At 37.6% G+C, this 27114-nt stretch overlaps 1 protein-coding gene across 1 annotated transcript; it reads left to right on the top strand.

The window, feature by feature from the left end:
- The first annotated feature begins 173 nt into the window (after window positions 1–173).
- Window positions 174–26899, top strand: LOC131072482 (mitogen-activated protein kinase kinase kinase 5-like). The gene is made up of 2 exons (XM_058008644.2): window positions 174–2063; window positions 26699–26899. The coding sequence occupies exons 1-2, from the start codon at window positions 435–437 to the stop codon at window positions 26897–26899; spliced, it is 1830 nt and encodes a 609-aa protein (XP_057864627.2). The 5' UTR covers window positions 174–434.
- The last annotated feature ends 215 nt before the right edge of the window (window positions 26900–27114 follow it).

Consider the following 27114-nt stretch of genomic DNA (forward strand, 5'->3'; position numbering starts at 1 on the left):
ACATTACTTTAAAAACAAATAGTTGTTCCATTCATCTGTCCTCTATATTGGGAGATGATGGCAGCATGCCAACTACAAGTTGCTTCAAAATCCTTTTCCAACATTTGCACGGGGGAAGCCAAGCCAATTCATGTGCAGTATTTGCGAGCAATTTAACAAATAAATCGACTTGATGAATGGTCCAGAAATTCGGCGGCCCCTACAATCTCATCTTTTGGTTTTTGCTCAACATTACTGACTATGTGTCAAAGGGAGAGACATCCGTTTACCTTCGCAACAAAACAAAACTATTGAAAGATTCTAATAGGACCAGGCACGTTCAGCTCACGAGTTGCCTTCACGACTCAAACTGTATCTCCTCTGCCGAAATCCATGAATCTTTGTAAAGTCGCACGTGTTAAATCTAATATGATCCTTTTGCTCATCACTTTTTTATGGAAATTAGTTGCTGTGCGTTTCATGCTTTCCATGTCCCATCCATCCTACAAAGCCTTTATAAGCAACTCCCAACTGCCTTGTTACCCCATCACAGAATTCAGAAAAGATCGGCGATGGGAACCAAAAGCAACGCAGGCAGTTGGTTAAGGGGCACTACTATTGGAGCTGGAGCGTTTGGCACAGTTAGCCTTGCCATCAACAACTCTAATGGCGAGCTCTTCGCAGTAAAGTCCATGGCAGCGGGCTCTGTTTCTTGTTTACAACATGAATTCAACATTCTCAAGTCTTTAAACTCTCCATACATTGTGCGCTGCCTGGGGATGGAGTATAGCAATGAGAATGGTGTGGAGATGTGTAATTTGATGATGGAGTACATGCCAGGCGGCAGCCTTGGAGACCTTCTGAGTAAATTTGGGGGACAGTTGGACGAATCAGTGATCAGAAGCTACACTCGTGGCATCCTCCGTGGATTAGATTACCTCCACAGGCAGGGGATTGTGCACTGTGATATCAAGGGAAAGAATGTGCTTGTGGGAAGCTGTGGCGTTGTCAAGCTTGGTGACTTTGGATCTGCCAGGAGGACAGAGGAAAAGGGGCAAATGAGTGTTTTAAGGGGCACCCCCTTGTGGATGGCTCCAGAAGTGGTGAATCAGGTAGAGCAGGGGCCACCTTCAGATATTTGGTCTTTGGGCTGCACTGTGGTGGAAATGGCCACTGGGAGATCGCCTTGGACCAACGCTTCGAATCCCCTTGCAGCCCTGTACCTAATCGGTTGCTCAGACGAATTGCCAGAGTTGCCCGCCTGTCTTTCGCCTCAAGGTCGGGATTTCCTAGACAAGTGCTTCCGTAGAGATCCGAAACAGAGGTGGACCGCTGCACAGCTGTTGGAACATCCTTTTCTCTCTCAGATCGATTGCTGCTCTGTGACAGAAGCGAAAAGGGCTCCTCTGTCTCCCACCAGTACTTTGAATTTTGGGAGTCCTGATTGGGATTCTGCCTCTTCTTCTAGTGTACCAATTTTGTCTCTGGCCATTGCGAGGCTTATTGCCAAAGCTGAAGCAGAGGAGGAAAAGGAATCCGTTAAGAGGCCTTCATTTTCAGCCAAGAACAGATTGGCGGCATTGGCCGCTTGCGGTGAGCGGCCTGATTGGTGTGCAAGCCCACAAAGTGAGCAGTGGATTACAGTGAGATCCAGCTCCCCTTTGTCAAAAACTGGAAATATCTCCGTCGAAGCAGTGTGCAATTACAGTTTACAAAACAGGAATCAGGAAATGGAGAGCTGTGTAACATCAGCCATGGAGGACTCGGAAGCGGGGGTTGATCACCGCAAATGTGAGAAGGCTTTTAAGGCAATAACAGGTCTTTTGATTGTTCACCAGGCTCATGAATTGTATAGAAATTCCTCTGAGCACGCTGCTCGCCATCACGGCTACAATAAATTTCATACAAGAGAGAATCTATGCGCCTCTGGTACTAATGGTTGCCGTACCTGTTGTTTTCTGTTTGTCAGTAAACACTGCTCCCAAAAGTCTGTTAGTTGGCAATTGGGCATCAGCTTTACTACTGACGCCCCTCTGATTTTTTTTATTTCACAATTAATATTAATTCATATGATTTGGCTACACGTGTGCTTTTTTTTTTCCACGAATTCATTTGCAATGCTTGTGTTTCAGTTTTGGAGGTTTTTTTTTGGGCGAAGATTTTAAATCAAAACAACGCTAAAGTTTTTTAATGATGAAAATTAATAGGGAGATCCTTACTAAAATCTAAACGCAATGTAATTCATAATTAAAAATACAATTAGATGAGTATCTTATTGCTGGATAGATATTAAGTGGCTGAAAATACATTAACCAAATTATTCTCTTTGGAATGAGACAAACACAAAGATCAATCACCAACCCCATTCTATTGGGTTTGACATTCAATTAATCATTGTCAAGAAGGTATAAGTGCATAAAAGTGCATAAACACCGTAGTAGGTTATGAAAAGCATGTTATATATGATAAAGAAAAGGATAATATCATTAGACTAAAATGGTAAAGAGTCAATTAATAAAGAATAAGCTAATAATTGTATCTTGATGTGTAATGGGTACATCGAAAAGGTTTGGAAGATCAATTAGGACAAATTTTGGTCTATTAGTTACATAGATTTGTTAGTGCATGTGTTCAATTGGTAGGCCATTTAGAAAATGATGATTTGTACAACTAAGGGTTCGATGGAGAGATGATTGATTCAAATAGACTATGCGTCCACTTACAAGTATCTAAACATTATTGAAACAAAATTGTTTAATCAAGAAGATAATTACAAGTATCTAAACATTATTGAAACAAAATTGTTTAATCAAGAAGATAATTAGGCTCCATTATCGACAAGGTCATGTTATGTTTGCAATAGAGAGAGAGTGGGGAGTAAGGAGATAGAGATAGAGATGCATATGAAGATGGAGATAGAGAAGAAGAGAGAGGAGAGGGATAGATAGATATGGAAGAGATAAATATACTATAAGAGAGAGAGGGAATGAATAATTGAGGAAGCAATGTTTCAAGATAAAGATAGAGATGTTAAATGATATATATAGAGAGAGATGGAGAGAGGGAGAGATATAGGAGTAGAGAGGAATGGATACATATGTGAAAGAGATTAAGTGGAAGGATATATATGAAGACATAGAGATAGAGAGACAAAAAGATAAAAGGTACAAATGTATACGAAGAGGGAGAGGGAGACATGTTTAGAGATAGATGGGAAAAGATAAAGATATCTTGTTGATATGAAGATAGAGGGAGATAGGAAGTGGGAGAGAAATAGGTAGAGAGTTAAAGAGAGGTACCAGGAGAGATAAAGAGGAAGAGTAAGAGATATAGAGTGAGAGTGAGAGGTAGAGAATCAAAGATAGAGAGAGGCAAGATACAAGGATATACGAGAAGATATTGAGAGAGGTAGAGAGGGGGGAGAGATAGATAAAGAGACAATTTAGAGTATAGAGGTATACAAATAGAGATGGAGAGAGGGAGAGCTAAGAAGAGGAGAGATAAAGAGAGGGAGATAAAGAGAGATTGATAGAGAAAGAGGGAAAGATGAGATATATGGGAATAGAAAGAGATAGATAGAGGTGAATGGAGATAGATAGAGCCAAATATATATATATATATATATATATATATATATATATATATATATATATATATATATATATATATATATATAGAGAGAGAGAGAGAGAGAGAGAGAGAGAGAGAGAGAGAGAGAGAGAGAGAGAGAGAGAGAGAGAGATAAATATGTATAGAGAGGGAGAGACAAAAGGAGAGCGAATCTTGAGGGAGGAAAAAAATAGAGATAGAAAGATGGGGACAATGGGAGAGTAGGAGATGGAGAGATAAAAGGATAAAGATAAGAAGTGATTTATAGAGAGATAAAGATATGGATATATATATTCTGAGAGAGATCAAGCTAATAATAGAGAGGTAATGAAATATAAATAGAGAGGGAGAGGGATAGGGAGAGGGAGAGGGAGAGGGAGAGGGAGAGATAATATAGAGATAGACATGGTAAGAGAGAGAGAAAGGAGCTTCTAAAGACACTATGGTTTAATTTGTATTATATTTAAAATATATTATATATTAATCATATTTATTAATATATAAGTATAAAGTATTAATACAAGGCCTATTACGTCTTAAGTTGACTACTAATAAAATTAGAATAACAAATTATCATAAAATATCTTATGGTCCTAGGAGGAATTATTTTGAATCAATCGAAATATCAAATTTATATTATTATTATAGAAATATTCAATAATTTACGTTATATAATATAACATTATCTATTTTAATTTATGCTATATTAAAATAATTGTATATTAATTATATTATAATACAGTATATAATAATATAATCTATATCAAATAAAATATTATATAAAAATAATAAATATGATTAATAATATAATTTATTTTTTAACTAATTACAAACTATAATACTAATTTTTTAAATATCATATATAATGTTTTAGGTCTAATGTGAGTAAGTTAGAAGACAAAGTTAACTTATTATTATATTTATATGTTCACACATAGCTTTAGTATTTTGTTTTTGAATATATCAATATATTAATTAAAATAATAATTTAAAAATTAATAAAAATAGATATGTAAAATAATAATAATAAGAAAACAATATACTTGTGCAAAATCTATGCTACTCTTTTGAGAAATAATTTCATTTTTTTATTATTATTATTATGTTTAGTTTTTAGAGAATTGGAAGACGGGGCTTTGGTTTTTGTGGAGTGGCTTAGGGTTGTTGCTTGAGTTGGCTTTTCTCAGTGTTGGGGCTGGTATGTTTGGTTTGGTGGTGTTTGATAGGGATTTTTGTCCATCTTGGTGGGTAGAAGCCCTCCCTTTTATCGGTATGACAAATCAAGGAGCTTCTTGGGGTGAGACTAACCTGGAGACCATGACTTATTTGGACTCTTCTCTTGTGTTGCATGCAAGTGGTGTTGATGCTCAGCCCAAACCCTTGATGGGTGAATCATCTAAGGGTGCTCAGTCAAGAAGATTAATGGATGTTTAGAAAGGAGTTCGGATCGTTCAGTCTTAGTGATTCCACTTGATACTATCTCTGAGGATGTCACATATTGGAGAAATCATGCTCTCATTTATAAGTTTTTGGGGCTATGCCTATCGTTGCCAATTTTGGAGTCATGGGCTCGAAAGGTCTGGAACCTAGAAGGAGACTTTGAGATCTTGGTCATTGCGAATAATTATTTTTTAGTTGTCTTCTTAGGCATGGCTGATTGAAACAAAGTTTTTGAAGGAGGTCCATATTTCTTCAACTAGGTTGGATTATTCATCAAACCTTGGCATGTGGGGCTCAATTTAATTGAGGAGCTCCCCTCACGAGTTCCGGTGTGGGCTTGTCTCCCTCGATGTCCATTAGAATTTTGAAGAAGTTATATTCTTCACTCAATCACTCTTTTGATTGGTAAACCCATGGGATCTGCATCTCAAACTTTAGATCACGAGGTAATTTCTTTAGCTCGCATGTGTTGAAGTTGAATTGAATAAAACTTTGTCAGATTCAATTGAGATATGTTTAGGAGCTTCTTCTTGGGTCCAACAGTTGGACTATGAAACGTTACCCTTTAGGTGCAGAACATGTCATGAGTATGGACACTTACAAAAGAAATGCCCCTGTTTTAATCAATCAAGGGAGACTCCTAATGACCCTTCTAATTTTCCTCCAAAGATGGATAATTGGAAGGGTCTTATACATGCTGAATCTTCAGAAAAGGATGGTTTTGTTTCTATAAAGTCTCATAACAGGGGTAGGGGTCATAAAAGGACTTTGAGAGACAGACAGATTGATGAGAACTTTAACCGGTTTGATGTGCTGAAAGATTTGGTACATGAAAACAGAATTCCTACGAAGTTATACTTGGGTGTTAAGGGTGCAGATGAGGATGTTCACATGGGTGGATAGAGTGAAGTGCCTATCCCACCTCAGGAGAATCTTTAGGTTGGCTAGATGGACACTAAGTTACCATTACAACCCCTGTAGATCCATACCCTAATGGGGGGATGACTCCTATGGGGGGAGTTAATGCTAGAAAATAGGTTGTTTCTCCATTACTGGGGACCCTTGACTCAAGGAAGAATAGAAAGACCCCTCAGGGTCATGGTTTGCAACAAAAATCTTTAAAGAAGGACGAACGAAGAAGTCTATAAAGGTAGGTCGTAAAATGGACCGTGAGAAGGTGAAGTTAATGGCAATACACTGGTGGAATCTGGGTCAGGAAAAACCATTGACTTGCATTTCTCCCAGGCTCATAAATGATTGTGCTATCTTGGAATGTAAGGGGCATGAACAACATCCCTAGACAAAAGGTTGTTCGCAGATTAATTTATTCTAAGTCTCCTAATATAGTCTCTATCCAAGAAACTAAGATAACAATGGATGGTTTAGCCAACTGTTCTTCTAGTGTATAGCCCCATGACCATTGGCAAGGAGTTGGTGCTCATGGTAGCCCAGGGGGGTTGTTTGCTTCTATAACCTCGAGAAGGTTACCCCCTTGTGGTGGTTTTATAGCCATTCTTCCATTTCTATGGTCACTTATAGCTTTGAGACTAGAGAAAGATGCCTTTTCTCTAATATTTATGCCCCCACTAACCTCCCAGGTAAGTCTTGTCTTTGGTCTCATATCAATTTGGTTTGGTCCTTGGATCCTTTTCTCCCTTGAAATGTAGCTAGAGATTTTATTGTTGTTACTAGCTTAGATGAAAAACAAGGAGGGTTAGTCAAGATGGACCCTTCTTCAAATTTGCTCAGTGATAATATTGTCTTTTTGAACCTCATTGATGTGATGCCAATTATTGGTGTCTTCACAAGGAATAATAGGAGAAGTGGTGGAGAAGCTATTTCAGAAATGATTGATAGATTTTTGGTCTCATTTTATTAGGTGAATGTCAGGTGGTCTACAAGCTCAGAAATTATTGATTGGGGGGCCTTTGATCATTGGCCTATCAAGTTTTTTGTTGTCCCATATAGAATCTCCAAAAACCCTTCTTTCAAATTTCATTTAATGTGGTTGTGGGGTCAGTCTTTTCAGGATCTTATGATGCACTGGTGGTATGAAGGGAGGCCTGCCCATGGTAGGGCTATGGATACTTTGGGAAAGAGACTTCAACGTGTGAAATACAAGCTTAAGAGGTGGAATAAACAATGTTTTGGGAACGTGCATGCTTAGAAGATGGAAGCTCGGTCTAAGTTGGACAATATCACACGTTAGATTCGGGATCAAGGAATGACTTCTGATCTTAGTAAAGTTGAGTCTTTATCTCTTAAGGATTTAGAAGAGTGAGAGTTGCGTGAGGAGATTTTCTAGAAACATAAGTCTCAAGTTGATTGGCTTTAGGAAGGAGATAGAAACACAAATTTCTTTCATAGCTGTTAAATCTTGGAGGTATGGGAATTCTATTACCTCTCTCATCTCTTTGGAAGGGGTTCAACTCTCATCCAAGGAAGTTGTCAATTATTTCTTGAATTTGTTCACCAAAGAGGACCCCGTAGCTATGGTGGAGGAGAGGGCTATTTTGAATTGTATTCCCCCTCTGGTCTTTGTTGAGATGAATGATACTCTCTTGCGTCCCATTTTTCTCCCTGAATTGGAGGAAGTTGTGTTTCATATGAAAAAAGGTAAGACTCATGGCCCAGACGGATTTCCAATTGAATCCTTTCAGAAATTTTGGGAGATTATAAAATTTGGTCTTTTGGTAGTGGTTCAGGAATCTCATAGGAATAAACAAATGCTAAAATCTATGAACTCTACCTTCTTGTCTCTCATTCTTAAGAAAGAGGGGGCTAATAGCTTGGATCAATTCAAGCCTATCGCTTTATGTAATGTGGTCTACAAGATTATCACCAAATTGATTGCTGAAAAACTCAAGCCATTTCTTTGTGCTCTGATCTATATGGAACAAGGTGGTTTTGTTGGAGGAAGACAAATTTTGGATGGTGTTGTGATAGCGATGGAAGTTATTCATTTTATGGCAACCTCCAGTGAGAAAGATATGTTTATTAAACTTGACATGTCTAAAGCTTATGATCAGGTTAATTGGGACTTCTTATAGAAAATTCTTAACAATTTTTGTACATATTTATTGGCATCCTTTTCCATAGTCGACCAATAGTATCTTGTTCTTAACAATTTCTTTGATAGTGGCGGGCCACTTTGATGCGCCCCACAAATTCCATCGTGTACCTCCTTTAGGGCAAGTTATGCTTCTCTTTCATCAATACATCAGAGAAGGGTTCCATCAAAGCCCTTTCTATACAATGTGTTAGCAATAATAGTTTGTCTAGATGCTTGATGAATAAGAGTTTTCTTTTGATTTTTAGACAAATCAGGAGACATAAACTGAGTATGTAAGTATCCGTTTATCTCATTATACCATGGGGATTTAGGACCCACAATTGCACATACATATTCTGATGAGGGAATCTAATATGCCGGTATCATCAATTGTTCTACAAAAAACTCAAACTAAGTTTCATTATTAGGCATATTTAGTAGAGACCCTACTGTAGCCATGGCGTCGGTTGCCGTGTTCTACATCCTTGGAATCTGTTCAAAAGCGATGTTACTGAAATGTTCTTTGTAATCTTCTACCATTTATTTATAAGGAAGCAGTTTATCATATTTTGTGTTATAGTCATCATTGACTTGATTTACAATCAGTTGTGAGTCACCGTAGACTTGTAATTCTTTTATCCTCCACTGGACAACAGTACAAAGTCCTATGATGAGATCTTCATATTCAGCTATATTGTTTGTACAAGGAAAATTTATTAGGAATGACTTAGGAATAGAATCACCTTGAGGGGTGATGAAAAGAATCCTAGCTCCAGGTCCATGATTTGTATATGACCCTGTAAAGTGGAAAAATCGAACCCTAGTCGTTCTCCCCTCCCCAACTCCAAGGAGAGAGAAGGGAGAGTCACTAGGGTTGATGGTTTTCACTTAGGAGAGACTTTACATTCAAAAGAGGGGTTGAAACCCACAAGATCCAATCCCACGCAATGCAAGATTGGATTCTAAAGGAGTTTCAAGGGTTAAGACATCAAGGATACCCTCTTTTGTAAAGAATGTAGATAGAAAGATTGAACTAGGAATGCATGTAGAAGCAAGAAAGATTCACTTATAAACAGAGATAGGGATACGGGATGAAGCTGCGGACCTGGAATTAGCAGTAAAATGTCGAGACGGTGCTGTTATGCAAATTTGAGCGAAAGTTGACGGGATGATGGCGCCCGGCGTGCACACGGTCCTCCGAAAAATCCGCGAAACGAAGGGGGATCTGTTCGTCTCTGTGCAAGGATTCCAGATCTTCAATTACAGCCACGTACCTGCAACCTACACACAGAAAAGAGAGGACGATTGGGGGGTTAGGGATGAGGGGTTTGCCTTTAGGTCAAACCCCGGTTTTGGAATTAACCAAGAAATGAGAATGTTGTAAATGTAAATGTTTGTAATGTAAACAAGTACTGATACCTTGTTGTAAGAATGTTTGTATTCTTACATGCGAAGGTGTAATGTATGTAGTATGTTGTATGTTGTATGTGATCTCCTCTTCAATGGTTGAATCCTTGTCTTGAATGCAACACCTAGCCTTGAATGGAGACTTAGAATGCTCAATTGCTTGAAGGAATGCTTGAATGTTTGAATATCGTTTCCGCGTCTTGCTCTTGCTTATTTCCTTCCTCCCTTTCTAGGAGAGGAAAAGTAGTTTATATACTTGTCAATTAGGGCTGATAGACTGATTTTCCCGACCTTAGGCCGACTAGGAAACATTATTTTCCAATTTGCAAACTTAAAGACCCGAAGCCCCATAAGAGACCGGGCCCAAAATAGGGCCAGGGACCAGGGCGCTGGGCGCCATGGTCCTGGGGGACCAGGGCGCTGGGCGCCCTAGTCCTGAAGGACCAGGGCGCTGGGCGCCATGGTCCCACCTCCAGGGACAGCAGGGTGCAAGGAGGATCAGGCTAGGGTGCTGAAAAATGCAGTTTTTGATGTCGTGAACAAGTTTCGGGGTCTCCATTCAGGTTCCGTGTTGCATCGCCATCGTGAAGACCCAAATGCAGTTGAAATTGCAAGTGTCGCAATTTTAGGACGCTACAGATCCATCAAATTATAATTTCCACAGGGTAGATGTTGTTAATGTAAACACAGATTGATCGGGAAAGTCTATTAGTAGTGGGTGATTGCCTTGCAAGGGAGCCTCTACTAAATGATCTGCTATAATATTCACTTTGATTGTTTTTCTATCCACATACTCTATATCAAACTCACTTAAAATCATGACCCACTTAGCCAATCTTCTAGTCAATCTTGCTCTTCTTAGCAAATATTTGAGTGGATCAAAACGTGCAATGAGTTGTACTTTGTGACTTGGCATATAATGTCTAAGTTTCTGAGATGCAAAAATCACTTCTAGACATGCTCATTCTATAGGAGTGTATTAAGCTCATATCCAATTAATGTTCTACTTATATAGTAGATTGCTTTCCTTTCCTTGATCATCATGTTGTGCCAACAAGGCTCCTAAAGATGAGTTTGTTGCTCATATATATAGTAATAGGGGTTTTCCTGGAGTAGGTGGAACTAACGCTGGAGTATTTAGAAGATAATCTTTTAAAGCTTGGAAAGCTTCTTGGCATTGTTCTATCCATTTGAAGGTAACTCCTTTTTTTAGTAAATCCTGGAATGGATGACATTTATCTGCTAGCTGTGCTATGAACCTCCTTGTGGACTGTAGTTTTCCTTGTAACCCTCTTAATTGCTTAAGTGTTGATGGAGGTTGCATATCCATGATTCCCTTGACCTTTGCAGGATCTACTTCAATTCCTCTATTAGACACAATAAATCCTAAAATTTTGCTTGATGTTACACCAAACACACACTTTTTTGGGTTTAGCCTTACATTGTATTGTTCTAATAGATCAAATATCTTTGTAAGGACTTCAAGGTGACCTTCTCTTGTCTGTGATTTAGCCAGTAGATTGTCCACATAATCTTCCATGATATTGTGGATCATGTCATGAAATAGTATCATCATAGCCCTTTGATATGTTGCTCCTGCATTCTTAAGACCAAATGACATGACGTTCCAACAGTATGTTCTCCATCGACAGGTAAATGTTGTCTTGTGTTGAGCTTCCAGTACAATCCTAATCTTCCAGTGCAATCCTGATCTGGTTGTATCCCGAGAAACCATCCATTAATGAAAGCATTTCATTCCCAACAGTTAAGTCAACTATCATATCTATGTTGGGTAATGGGAAATCATTCTTAGGACATGCTTTGTTTAGATCTCGGAAGTCGGTACAGATTCTTATACCCCCAGTGGGCTTAGTCATTGGTACCGGATTGGATATCCATTCTGCATAGTCAATAGGTCGAATAAAGCCCACATCCAAAAGATTTTGGAGTTCTATTTTGACCAGTAATGCAATCTGTGGATGCATCTTCCTTAGCTTTTGTTTGTAAGGTTTAATTCCTGGTAGTAATGGTAAATGATGTAACACCAATTCTAGATCTAAGCCTAGCATATCCGCATAGGACCAAGTGAAATTGATAGGACGTCGTTTGAAAAATTGTATGAATTTGTCCTTTTCTTCTTGGTTTAATGATTTTGCTAAATGGATATTATGTACAAATTCTCCTTCTGCTATATTTACTTCTTCAGTTTCTTCCATGAGTAATGTTGAATTCTCTTTTTCAATAGGGAGATTGTCTAACTCACTCTTGCCATTGTGATTACTTTGATCCATACCTTCTGATACAAAGGCGCTTGCATCTCGAAAGTATGTTGTTCTATCTAGGTCTACAACAAATCCTACCTTGTGATCACCTTGTGGAAATTCTTCTCTGCCACCAAGGAATTCTGCAATAGCTTCATCATTTTCAAACCAATCTAGAGTTGGTTTTCCTTCTCATCCCCAATCAATCAAATGTGAGTGTACAAGTGGTAATTCATTACTCCCTTCTATTGTAACAAATTCTGATAACATGCATACCTGGTTATTTGAGTGTCCTGGTATATTTTCATCATCTATAGGTGATTTGTGATACCTTATCATATCAATTATTCATGGGCCAGAATCATGATCAGATAGGAATTCATAGTCATGTGAATCTGTCTCACTTTCTATGTATGTTTCAGCTTCGGAGGTTGTATCACTTATCTCCTCTTGTTCTTGCCTCTGATTTTGTTGTAGATTGGCAGATCTCCTTTGTATGGAGGTCACCCATCTTAAAACTGGTATAAGTCGTTGTAGTATTTCTTCATCTGATTCATTGGGTGGAGCTTGAGTTGTTTCCCTTGGAAGAAGTATTGACAACAACCAGGGATTATGCTCATTTACTGGTGCTAAGCCTGGGTCTATTACTATATTTTCTTGTGCAGATATTTCAGATACTATATTGTTGGGTGACTCGGTGTTGGGTTCTTGTATAAGTTGTCTCATATCTTCACAATCCGATTTTGTACTAAGCAATGTTGGTACTTTCTTGCTTGTCTGAGATGAAGAGGGAAACACTTGTGTTGACAACTGACTTTGAGATATGTACTCTGATGGTAGCCTTGGTCTGTTCAGTATATCTAGTGTACGTTGTCTTGCTTCCATTATATTTGGTACATGTTTATATCCTAACCCTTGATTTTTTGGATTGTCGTTTGGTACAATAGGTTCTAATCTTCCTTGCTTTTGTAATCCCAAGCCCGTGGTACCATCATACGCATGTTTTTGTAGTATCTTGAATCCGTTGCCATACTGATCTAAAGGTAACCTTGGTATTTTCATGTCGTCTTCTTCTTTGTATATCCAGTGATTGACATCTTCATTCAAAGATTCTTCTTGTAAATCTCCCCACCTAATGAAAGAGCATGAATACGAGTATCTAACTATTTCTTTTCCTTTGTCTTGTTTCATTACCGTGTTTTGAGGTTTCCCAAAAGACCTAGGAGACAAAGATAATTGTTTTCCATTTGAGGTACTTGAAATAGAGTATTCTCCACAACCAATATCTTTTATCTGCAAAGAAGATGTTGTAGGCACATTGTTTTGTGTTTTTGTGACTGTTAATGACTCCATTTGTGTAGTGAGAGGTGTTGCTTGATTAATTGGTACCTGGTTATCTATACTTGCCTTTAGGTGATTGTAGTGTTGGAATGAATTTGGATCACCCTTTATGGTGATTTCAATGCCATTGTATGGGAATTTGACACATTAATGAAATGTTTGATGGTACAGCTTGCATGGTGTGAATCCATGGATGACCCAATAACATGTTATACCCTAGTTCTCTGTCCAACACTTGGAAAGCAACCTTTGTTGTTATAGGTCCTATTTGCACTGGTAGCGTAACTATACCTTTTGAGGGACGCTCCTCATCATCATATGCTTTGATGTTTATTCTCTTTGAAGGATCAATATGAAGCTTAGAATATCCCAATGCCTTAACCGACTTTATTGTACAAATGTTGAGACCGGCTCCTCCATCTATAAGTACTCTTCTGATTCTTCTCTTATGTATGTAAGCTTCTAGATGTAGCGGGTCATTATGGAGAAGTCTATCGCTAGGAATATCATGTTCTTTGAATGCGATGCGAGTACCCTGTGCCAAATTCCCCACCATGGATTGAAAGGCATTTTCATCTATATTTTTGTCTACTACTGAATCTTGAAGAGCTTTGTCCAGGATAGCTTTATGAGTTGGTGATATACACAATAGTTCAAAGAGTGATATATGTGCCAAGATTTTCTTGAGTTGCTCAACAACATTATAGGTCCCTACTGCTGGTGGTTGGTTTGATGGTACTCCTTGTAAAGTTACTTTAGATCTGCAAGTAACTACTGCACGGTCTTTGTCCCTAGGAGCTATCGTGATTGTAGCCATTGTATCATCTCTTGTGAAGGAACTATCTGTAACATATGTTGTGTTATCAAGGTTTATGTCATATCCCTCCCTATAGTCATCATGTGCAAGTTTGACATCCACGACATGTGCTATAAGTTCATCTTCAAACCATCCCGAATGAAATGGTTCTTCATGCCCCCAATCCATGAGACTTCTTGTCTTCATCATATTTAGGTGCTTCTAACATCATGCAAATTTGGTTATCATCGTTGTAAGTTTCTTGATATTCCTCATCATTATCGAGTGCTTCTTGTGAATCATCATTTACTACATCTCTTGAGCTAATGGCATGAATAGTATAGTCGTATGAGACTTTTGTGTAGTTAGTTGTATTATCTTGTGTTCCTAATGTAGATGCCTTCCCTTTGTCATGTTTGACAAATGAATCCTTAAAGATGGTATGATTTGTGTTTGCTGAAGTTTTGTTGGTGTCAATCATGATGTCACCTTGATCGATCATGTCTTGGATTAAGTTTTTCAATTTATAGAAACTTGCAGTTTTGTAACCTTTAGTACGACGATATTCACAGAAATCACTATCATTCCACCATGTAGGTTTGAAAGGACCTAGTTCATATACTCTTACTTCTGGCAAAGTGATCATGTTTATCTGTTGTTAGGGTTTCAAGCAGATCCGAAGCAAATATGAACTAACAATTATATGCAGATTTAAATACAAAAGATAAAGAAATAAAACAGGACACAGATAACACAGAGATTTAACGTGGTTCACCCAGAATGGGTTACGTCCACCATACACAGCTATCCAATCTTTCTTATTATCCAGCAAAAATAGTACATCAACCTTCCAATGCCTTAAGCATCTCAGCCGCTTATAACATGCGTTTTTAGGGCAACAAACAAAGTCGGCCTTTTTAGGGTTTTATTACAATGTCGGTTTTCATCAACAAAAAAAATGACAAAAAAAAATTACTGCTGAGTGTACAATACTTTGCTGATCAGTCGCCACATTTCAACAATCTCCCACTTGGAGACTGATCAGGCTCCACACCGAACAATCTCCCACTTGGAGACTGATACTACACGACACCACTGTACATGCAACATCCACTGGATAAACACACTAGGACTTGACTGGTATAAATTCCACAATTATTAATCAAGAAGACCAACAGAAACTGATGAAGAAATCAGCTTCTCCTGTGGAACTGCCTTTGTGAACATATCGGCAGGATTCTCACTTGTGTGAATCTTCTTAAGCCGTAACTGACCCTCCTCCAAAATAGTCCGGATGAAGTGGTACCTAAGTTGAATGTGCTTTGTCCTTGAATGAAAAGCAGAGTTCTTCACAAGATGAATGGCACTATGGCTATTAGTATACAATGGGCTATCCTCTTGTGTCTGACCCAATTCCTTCAGAAAACATTGCAACCAAATCATCTCTTTGCTAGCTTCTGTAGCAACAACATACTCAGCTTCAGTGGTTGAAAGTGCAACAACCTTTTGCAGCCTAGAAATCCAACTGACTGCAGTTCCCCCTATAGTAAAAACATACCCTGTAGTACTCCTCCGTGAATCAATATCACCCGCCAGATCAGAGTCAACAAATCCACTTAGAGTAGCATTAGATCCTTTGAAACATAATGCCTTCGTAGTAGTTCCTTTCAAATACCGAAGAATCCATTTCACAGCATTCCAATGTTCCATACCCGGATTACTCATAAACCTGCTCACAACTCCCACTGCATGTGCAATATCTGGCCTTGTGCATACCATTGCATACATCAGACTACCAACAGCTGATGAATACGGGATGTTAGACATTTTATTAACCTCTTCCTGTGCCTTTGGGCACATCTCCTTAGTCAATTTGAAATGACTAGCCAAAGGTGTACTAACTGCTTTTGCATCCTGCATGTTAAATCTTTTCAACACCTTCTTTATATACTCACTTTGGGACAAATTCAAGGTTCTATTTTTCCTGTCCTGTGTAATCCTCATACCGAGAATTTGCTTAGCTGCACCCAAATCCTTCATAGCAAATGACCTGGCTAATTTCTGTTTAAGATCATTTATATGTTGCATGTTAGACCCAGCAACAAGCATGTCATCAACATAAAGCAACAGGATAATATAACTGCCATTATCAAATCTCTTAAAGTATACACAATGATCAGAATGACATCTATGATAACCGTGTTCAGCCATGAAACTATCAAATTTTAAATACCATTGTCGGGGTGCTTGCTTTAGGCCATACAGACTTTTCTTCAAACTACACACCAAGTTCTCCTTACCTTTGACCTCATATCCCTGTGGTTGCAACATGTAAATTTCCTCCTCCAAATCTCCATGGAGAAAAGTTGTTTTGACATCTAATTGTTCAAGATGTAAATCATCTGCAGCCACAAGACTAAGTACAGTTCTAATTGAAGTCATTTTTACAACTGGAGAAAATATTTCATCATAATCTATACCCTTTTTCTATGCAAAACCTTTTACCACAAGTCTGGCCTTATATCTTTTCTGACCTCCTTCCTCCTCCTTCAGCCGATAAACCCATTTGTTAGGCAAGGCTCTTTTTTCTGCAGGTAAAGGAACTAAGTCCCAAGTCTTATTTTTCATCAGGGAGTCCATCTCCTCTTTCATGCCTAGTTGCCACTGTTGTTTGGCATCCACCTGCATTGCTTCTTCATATTCTTCTGGTTCACCAGAATCCGTTAATAAAATAGAATACAAAGAAGGAGAAAATCTTTCAGGGGGTCTACTTGTCCTCGTAGAACGTCTAACACTTGCAGGAGTTTGTGAGACAATCTGTTGTTGCTGAGCATCAGGTACCTGTGGCATTTCATTTTCAGGAATCTCATCCAAAACCACATATTCTTGTTTGTCCTGTTCATGCTTCTTTTCCTGCATCTGTTCTTTATACATAACCTTCTCATTGAATATAACATCTCTACTTCTAATTATTTTCTTATTTTCAAAATCCCATAACCGATAGCCATATTCATCTATCCCATATCCAATGAAGGTACATTTCTAAGATTTAGCATCAAGCTTGGTTCTGTTTTCTTTATCAACATGGACAAAAGCTTCGCAACCAAAAGTTTTTAGAAAAGAATAATTTACCTTTTTACCAGTCCATGCCTCCTCTGGAATACCATCATCCAAAGGGGTTGAAGGTCCTCTATTTATCAAATAGACAGCAGTATGTATAGCATCTGCCCAAAAATGTAAGGGCAATCCAACATGCGATCTCATGCTCCTCGCACGTTCCATGATGGTCCTATTCATTCTCTCTGACACACCATTTTCCTGTGGAGTTCTTGGAACTGTCTTCTGCTTTCGAATCCCATTTAAGGAACAATAATCTTCAAATGCTTTGCTGCAATACTCACCTCCCTTATCCGATTTGAGACACTTCAACTTTTTTCCTGTCTCATTCTCAACCAAAGCTTTCCATTTCTTAAAAGTTTCAAAAACATCTGATTTTTGTTTTAGGAAATATACCCATGTTTTTCTGGTTGAGTCATCAATAAAAATAACATAATAACAAGAGCCACCAAGAGCTGATACCTGAGCCGGTCCCCATACATCTGAATGTACAAGCTCTAACTTCTCACTCTTCTTCTCTTTCCCAACCTTGAGAAATCTGACTCTTTTCTGTTTACCATAAACACAGTTTTCACAGAACTCTAAATCAATCTTCTTTAGTCCCGGCAATAGATTTTTGGAATGAAGGATTTTCATCCCTTTCTCACTCATGTGCCCAAGCCTATGGTGCCACATTATCGAATCTGTTCTTGCAACATTTATTGTTGTTGTCCCTGCAGTAACTTTATCTGTAGCAGCTAAGGTAGAGTAAGTGTTACCAGTACACAGATATAATGTGCCTACCTTCGCACCTTTAGCTACTACTAATGATCTTTTAGTGACCTTCCACATACTGTCTGAGAAGGTAACTATGCAACCTTCACTACCTAGTTGCCCTGCAGAAATTAATTTTCTTCTTAAATTAGGAACATGTCTTACCTCCTGCAGAAACCAGTCATTACCATTCTGCAACTTGATCTTTATCTTTCCTTTTCCAACAATTTGACAGGGCTCATCATCACCCAAATATACCTGTCCAAAATCACCTTGAACATAATCTAGAAAATATTTTCTATGGGGTGTAGCATGAAATGAAGCCCCATAATCTATTACCCAGGAATCATTAACATTATCCAAACATAAGATTAAAGCATCTTGTAAAGTATTACTTGCAATATTAGCTTCCTTACTGTCATTTTCATTTTTGTCTCCTTCTTTGTTTTTCTGAGACCAACAGTCTTTCTTTAGATGACCAAGCTTTCCGCAGTATCGGCAATCTTTCTTTCCTCTAGATTGAGAGCGTCCTTTCTTTGACTTCCCTCGTGACTTCTCATTCCCAGGGCCTTTTCTTCTTTCCTTTGATCTTCCTCTGTTCTCCATATTCAAAACACTACCCGATGATGTTGGAGTCTCACCTGTGCTTTTCCTTCGCATTTCCTCGCTTAGGATAACACCAACAATATCATCAAATACCAAAGTATTTTTACCAGAGACAGAGTTACTTACAGCCATAACCAAGCTATTCCAGCTTTCTGGCAAAGAACATAAAATCAAGAGAGCCCTAACCTCTTCTGCAAAGGTAATTTTTACCGAAGACAATTGACTGGTAATTGTATTAAATTCATTTAAGTGCTCCGCTACAGATCCTCCCTCACTCATTTTCAAATTAAACAAACGCTTCATAAGAAATACCTTATTCGAAGCTGAGGGTTTCTCATACAGCTTAGCCAATGTTGCCATCAAATCTACAGTCGTTTTTGCTTCTGTTATATTGAATGCTACAGATGACGCAAGGCACAATCGAATGGATCCTAGTGCCTTTCTATCTAAAATGTCCCACTCTTCATCTGATATTGTGGTTGGTTTCTTTGCCTTTCCTTCCAATGGCCGCTACAAATCCTTTTGATACAGGTAATCCTCCATCTGCATTTTCCATAACTGATAATTCTGGTCGTTAAACTTTTCGACCTTGAATTTGGAATCCTCCATTGCTCCCACTCAAATCTGAAAGTCCTGCCAATTTACAGAAAACCTCGCTCTGATACCAATTGTTAGGGTTTCAAGCAGATCCGAAGCAAATATGAACTAACAATTATATGCAGATTTAAATACAAAAGATAAAGAAATAAAACAGGACGCAGATAACACATAGATTTAACGTGGTTCACCCAGAATGGGTTACGTCCACCATACACAGCCGTCCAATCTTTCTTATTATCCAGCAAAAACAGTACATCAACCTTCCAATGCCTTAAGCATCCCAGCCGCTTATAACATGCGTTTTTAGGGCAACAAACAAAGTCGGTTTTTTTAGGGTTTTATTACAATGTCGGTTTTCATCAACAAAAAAAAATTACTGCTGAGTGTACAGTACTTTGTTGATCAGTCGCCACATTTCAACAATCTGTATCAACTTTTTTAATGTTGATTCAATAGGTTCCCCTAGAGGTGTGTAATTCCTTTTTGGAGCATTTACCCTTGGAAATTTTGTGTTCATAGTTTGCGCAGTGTTTACATTTGTTGATAGTGTTACTCTCTGTGTGCGGACTAAATGATTGACGTGGACCTTGTAAAGACAAAACCGGTTGAGTTCTATTCACTGTACAAGCGTCTACAACACCATTGTTGGTCACATTTTTGTTTTTCGACCAAAATTTGGATTTATCGTTGTTGTTGTTATTTCCATATTTTATGAGACCTTGTTCTACTAGTCCTTTCTCACACTTTAGGGCTTTTTCAGCGATTTGTTTAAACATGGTCAAACATTGCATTTGTATCGAGTACTTGATCTTAGGGATTAAGCTTTCCGTGAACATGTCAACTTGCTCTGTTTCTAGAATAATAGTCTTGCATCTCCTATAGAGAGCTCTCCATCGTTGTATGAAGGATGTGAATCTTTCATTCTCATATTGCTTTGCGGCACATAGGCCCATCAAAGTGACTGGGGTTTCAATGTTATGAGAGAAGTTAGCAATGAAATTTTCAACTAATTTACCCCATGATGTGATAGTTGGTGGTAAATGTGAAAACCACTCCAAGACTGAGCCTCCCAGACATTTAGGAAACAACCTCATTAGATAAGTGTCTTCAATTGCAACCTCTATACATGTAAAAAACTCTCTGTTGTGATCTATGGGATCACCTTTCCCTCGATATCTGTCAAATTTTGGTGTTTCAAAATGTGGTGGGAAAGGAGACATGTATAATGTGTAATCAAAATGATAGGGATGTAAGTCCTGCATTGTGTAGCTCTTTTTATCATTACCGGTTTGCATAGCTGTCATCTGTTGTTGTAGATTATGTACTTGTTGGGACAAAATATCCGTTTGAGTCAGAGGTACACTTTGCGCAATATTTCCCACAAAAGGATTCGAGGTAGTATAACTAGGAGGTTGTTGAAAGGTACCATAATTATAATTCTACGTGTTATGATTTCCACTAGGTCCTATGAAATAAGCGATATGTGAACCCATGTTTGACTAAGTTGTATTTGTTGTATTCGCAGAACCTAGGTTTGTATTCTGATGACTGTATGTAGATCCTATGGAATAGGAAACCGAAGGTTGAGTTGCACTTGTTGAATGAGGAACTTGTGTTTGAATAAGTGCTGAGACACTTGACATTATCGATATAGCCTTTGTTGGTGCGCTAACCTTTATTGTTGAAGATGATGCACTTGATTGAGAATTTGTGTTTGAACTGACATTTGTTTGTATAGATGATGTTGGTGCATTCTGAGGAAAACTTGAGGTCGTCGCTTGTGTTTGTGTCATATCTGGTATTTGATTGCTAGTTTGACCTAGAGTATTTCCTAGTGGTAAGATTGTTGTGATATCAAAATCTACAGGTAACTTGGCCCCATTTTGTAATAACAATGAGAGATATTTGTCCCTATCATTATGTATAAGAGCATCTAAGACCATAAGGACATGTGGGTCTTGTTTAGCTGATTCAATCTCTTCGCGTGTTAAATTTTGTTGTTCATGTATTGTGGGCATTGCTTGAGAATTTGACCATTGACTAGTTGATATGTCCATGTTCCAAGTTGGATTTACTGACAGGTCGTTGTTTGGGTCCATCTTCCTTTTTGCCTTTTGTGACCTTGTAATGGGCATTTAAGACTTCTATATGAGGCTGGTATAGAATCTAATGCAAGAAGACAACTATGTAAGACTCTAGACCTAGATATGGAATATGCAACCTTAGACCAGACTCTCTATTGAGGATTTTGACGTGAGACTTGTTGAGTGTTCCGAGATTTTTGCAACGCAAGTTTTTCAAGCTTTTCTCTTAGACATTTTGCAGCGATTTCTCTATCAATTTACAGGCAATTTTAGACTCTATATTTAGCTCGTACTTGACTCCTATATACTGAGGTGCGTTTCTCTTTAATTTCCAGGCCAAGCTACCTAAACCGTCAATAATTTCTTGTTGACTATCGTTTGGCACTAGATTAGGTTGCTTGAAGGGGAGCAAACCATCACTTGGGAGAACCATTAGGACGCATGCTATGACTTTCTAGGGTGATTATGTGAATGATGATGGACTAAGATAGACATATATGAGGCCTAGACAAGGACTTAAATCTAAGGACATATATGAGGACGATAGTGAGGACATAAATGAGGACTATGCAAGGACTAAGGACGATAATAAGGACATAAATGAGGACTATGCAAGGACTAAGGACGATAATATGGATGTAAATGAGGACTATGAAAGGACTAAGGATGATATAAAGGATGTAAATGAGGACTATGCAAGGAATATGCAAGGATTAAGGACGATAATAAGAATGTAAATGAGGACTATGCAAGGACTGCCTATAGTCACAAATATGTGAAATTTTGAGTTTGTATGACTGTCTGGCGTTTCAAGATGGACTTTATTTCTAGTAATTCTGTGTGTAGGACAAGTTTGTCATTTTACAAATCTGAGAACAGTTGTTTGAAGACAAGTATAGCTTACTGAACAATGTTCTGACCAATTCTGAAAATTCAAAGGTACGTAAGATAGGGCCTAAAATAGCCCAAAAAACTGACTCAATACTGGTTTGATACAATGATACATAAAAAAGCACAAAATACAATCTTAGGCTGGAAAGTGGACACCACTCAATGAGGCCACCGCAACAAAATACCGAAACGATACAGACAGATAGAGAGTTTGGCAGCACTGGCTCCACTCCACGACACACACTTCTCGGGCATGCCAGTCTCTCTTACCTCAAAGATCTGAGGATCTTATCACTAAGGGATTTTTGTCTCATAATGCAAGGTATATGAGGGGTATCTATAGGGTACGATCTGCACTCCCGGAATCAATGAATGTAGGATTTGGGCTACTAAGTTGGTTCTTATTGTAAAATTTTGAGGGGTCCCGATGAAACGACAGATTCTTAGAGCAAGCCACTTAAGACTAGTTGATCTTATCAGTGCAGGGAAGGCCCCCACATACGTCAAATTCACTCAACACACTAACCGCCTGACCAGTATATTTATATAGCAACTCTCAAAACCCGCTCGGGAGTACGCTGGGAGAGATGATATCCCCAACGCATCCCAATTCGAAGTACCTCTGTGGGGTGATGAAATCCCCAGTCAAAGATACCCCTCACTACTAAAATGAAAATTTTGGGCATTTTTAAAACTTTCTCCCTTTCTCCCAAGACCCCTCGAAGGCGGGTGGAAAGGTAGGGGTCAGTGCAAGAAGACGAGTCCACTTTTTGGCCAAAAAGTGGAAGTGTTTTCCCTGATTTTTCAGGTTTTGTCTCATTTGAGCTTAAATTTTGAAACACTTGGAGATTGAATCTTGGAAAAAGTTAGTAATATAAAAGATAGCTCTATGAGTCTACTTTCCAAATATATAAGTTATTTTAATACCCACATAATAAAAAATAACTTTTTGAATGAATTTCTAAAAACTATGTTTTAAAAATGTTTGTTTCAAGACCATACCATGAATTTGTACGACCCACACTTTTTGACACAATTAAAATTATTTTCTCAAACCATTTTGGGAAATGGTTTGTAACACACTAAATATTGATGACATTTTTTGTATTTTTTTTTCAAATATATATTTTTTAATTAATTTTTTAATGACCGTAATTATCTTTTTAAAAATTTGACGTGTATGGCCCACATAATTTGACGTAAACTTAACATTTTTTTTAAATAGAAAATAATTTTGTGTAGATTGATGACGTATAATTTTTTTTTTCAAAATTCATTAAATAAAAAAGTTATTAAATTAACAAAATTAATTAATATTTCAAGTTTATGGGCCTGATTTAGCATTAATAAAATGAAAAATAGTTAAAATAATAATTTTTTTTTTAAAAATACATATTTAGAATCTAGACAGTATAATCTAAAATGGGTTTTAATTTCATATAAAAATTCTCTAATTAGAGGCACGTAAACTATTTCAGAAGTTCATATTTGTGCTTTTGTTCATGGAGATTTTAATTTGCAGGTCCATGTCTTAGGTGTGGCCATCCCATGTCTATCCCAGACCTAATCTCGAGGTAAGTGGCGGGTTGTGAAATCAACTGCCATAGAATGGAAAACAGGGGCCCGTTTTGGGCTCGCTCCTAAAATTACCATTTTTGTTCAAAAATGACAAAATGTGCTCGAAAAAAATGGGTAAAATCAGATTTAAAAACTGGGGCCCATTTTTTAAAAATAGGACCCCATTTCATTTTTAAGCAAGCCCCCGTTTGAGAATGAAACAATGGCCCGTTTAGTTTCATCTCGGGCCCTCGTTTCTAAGAGCATGTTTTCCAACCCGTGGACTTTCGCCAAGTTATGACCCATTACCTTGCACTTACCTGTAGTTGATGTAACAGTAGGTCCACCCAAAATACAATAAAAAGTTCTTTTCTTTAAGAAAAATGAAATGTGAGTTAATCTATGAGCAGCCTGATTCACATTCGTTTTAAAACCCAAATTTAGGTGTGAGATACACATGTGCATGTCAATTTTAAAACACCAAACTGAAATGTGAATGCATGCATGCCAATTTTAACCATTGTTTATTTTAAGACCAAAATTGAAGTGTTATAACATGCATGTCCATTTTAACCATTGTTTATTTTAAGCCCAAAACTAAAGTGTGAGAGCATGAGTGTTTATGATTCAGTAAAGATCTGATCCTCTCTGTAAATTCACCACATGCTACGAACAAATAATCAGTAACCCATGAAAATACACAAAAAACATAAAACCAAATTATCAATTGAATGAATGCGTAATGATACCTCAGTGAATGTGTGATTCTATCAAGGCGATTGTGTGTGTAATTCTGACAGATTGATTGCGTGATCCTAACAAAATGCTTGCGTGATCCTAACAGAGCGATTACATGATACACAGACAGACCAAACAAAAAAAAGAAAAAAAAGAAAGCTAATTCTAATCTGGAACCTGCAAAACAGATTGTGATTCCCTAGCAAGATCTCTCATCATCCATTCTATGCGAAGCAAATCATATTTCACTCTATATGAGAGAACTAGGCTATTATATCTGTCAATGGCTGGTTGATCCTCTAGATCTCGTATCTTCTTTTCTGCTTTGAGGATTTGTTGATAGCGTCTGGCTTGTCTTCTTTGTTCCTTCGTCCTCCTGGCACCTGAAATTCTGAATTGTACCTTACATGCCATAAAATGTCATAATTAAGCATGCAATAAATGTAAACCGTATTCAGATTTACCTAATTTCATACAAAATTTGACAGAATAGAGAGCAGAAAACAAGAAATATAAAATAAATAGAACAATAATATTCTTGATGAATGCGTGATCCTGTAAGGGCTTTTGCATAATGGGTTTTGCACGAATGCGTGACCCTATATGCTCGATTGCGTAAGCCTGTCTATGTGATTGTATGATGATGTAAGCGCGATTTCATGATTCGGAATTTGTTCTGCAAATTCATACAAACCTGCAAAAAATTAAAAAAATTCGTACAATCAGCAAAATCACATAGAAGAAAAAATAAGGTTAAATTGTTGTTAGTTCACATCAGGTTCACCAAAATGTCGTATGCTAAAATTCATCTAATGTAGAGTAAACTAGGAATGAAAGGGAAATCACAGATCCCTATCCTAATTAGAATTCAAAGAAACAAACAATGAAATAACATAGAAGCAAGAAACATGAATATAATATAAAATCAATCAATTCCCCCTATTCCAAGACTGCGCATAGCTTCCATTTCTCTTCTCCTCTTTGTGGTATGATGGCTCTTAGATATTGCGCTGACAACCTGCAAATGACACAAAGATTCAAAGTCTGTGATTCAAAGGAAAATGGAGATTGAATGCTCAATTTATAGATTATTGGAGAGGATTGAATGAGAAGTGGAATAGATTGATCAAGAGGTGGAACTCAAGTGAGCTCACATGTTGATTGATAGTTGAACTGTTGATTTGGAGGTGAAACGGAATAGATTGAATAAATTAATTGAGTCAACTGATTAAGAAAAAGCTGACTAAGGGATGAAAAGGATGATTGGAGGAAATAAAGAGGATGAAATAGTTAACTGATTGAAAGCTAATTGAGAGCTTTATTTAGAAAAAGCTAATTGAAAGATAGAAATAGGAATTGAAGAGATGATTGAATTAATTGATTGAAATAATTAATTTAGCATGTTCTTGAACTTTAACTTGGATTTTCAATTTAATCTTTGCATGAGATTTTAACTCAAATATTGAATTTATTTTAAATTCAATTTGTTGCTTGAATATATTTAGAACTTGACTTTGATTTTCAATTTGATTTTTGAAATCATGCACATGTATTTGAAATTAGAATAATTATAAAATTAAAATAAAATTAGAATTTGGGGATTTGGAATTAGAATTAAAAGATTTAATTAGTTAATTAAATAATTTAAAGAAACTATTTAATTATTTACAAATGAACTTTAATTAAATAATAAAGATGATTTAAATTAAAAGATTAAAATCATAATTAATCAAATAACAATATTTAATTAATATTTAGAAAAGGGTTAATGATTAGCCAAGGCTTACGATTGGGTTAGGTGGTGGTTCTTAATAGAGGTCCTCAAGAAATTTGGCTTTGATGAAAAATGGCTAAGATGTATAGTTCAATGTATTTCAACTATTTCTTTTTCAATTATTATAAATGGCTCCGCATGCGGGTTTTTCAAAGCTACTAACGGGCTACGACAAGGAGATCCTTTGTCGCTATTCCTGTTTGTTCTTATGGTTGAAGTGCTAGGCAGACAGATCAAATTTAAGGTTGAGCAAGGCATTTGGAAAGGATTTTCAATTCACGATAGTGTGAACCCGGTGTCCCACTCCCAATTCGCAGACGATACCATTCTTTTCGGCGTTTCTTCGGTAAGAGAAGCTCAGGTCATTGATAGCGTTCTTGAAGAATATGAAAAGGAATTGGGGCAGAGTATGAACAAGCAGAAGTCTCAAATTTATTTTCTCAACTCTAGCAAGAAAATGCAGGAGAAAATAACAGGAGTGCTGCAATTCGGCCAAGGTGTCTTCCCGATTCAATACCTTGCGGTCCCTCTGTTCACAGGCAAAGTGGACAATAGGCTTTGGGAAGAAGTAGTCAATAAATGCAAAGCCAAAACTGCCCTCTGGAAGAACAAGTGGCTATCGCAGGCGGGGTGGATTCTGATGATCAAATCAATGCTATCTACCATCCCAATTTACTACATGTCATGTTACAGGGCTCCATTCAAGGCATTGGCGACAATGGATGGCCTATTAAAAAGGTTCATTTGGGAGGGATCGAAGGAAGAAAAAAAGATTTCGTTGATCAACTGGGAAACAGTTTGCATGCACAAATCGGAAGGTGGAGTGGGTTTGAGAAAGATGAACTTGCAAAATTTGGCTCTGGGAGCAAAGTTGGCTTGGAAGATGTACAATAGCCCTAATAAAGGCTGGTGCAAGGTAATGTCGCATAAATATCTAGATTCGGATGAGCTAGAAAGAATTTTCACCATGGCAAACTCAATAGGAGGGTCTTCGATTTGGAAATTCATATGGGAAAGCAGGAGGATCATCACTGATCACCTGTCATGGAGAATAGGAGACGGTCGTAAGGCCAAATTCTGGAGGGATTCATAGAACGGCGACAGAGCAC

The sequence above is a fragment of the Cryptomeria japonica genome, chromosome 1, assembly GCF_030272615.1.
Source record: "Cryptomeria japonica chromosome 1, Sugi_1.0, whole genome shotgun sequence".
Taxonomy (NCBI): domain Eukaryota; kingdom Viridiplantae; phylum Streptophyta; class Pinopsida; order Cupressales; family Cupressaceae; genus Cryptomeria; species Cryptomeria japonica.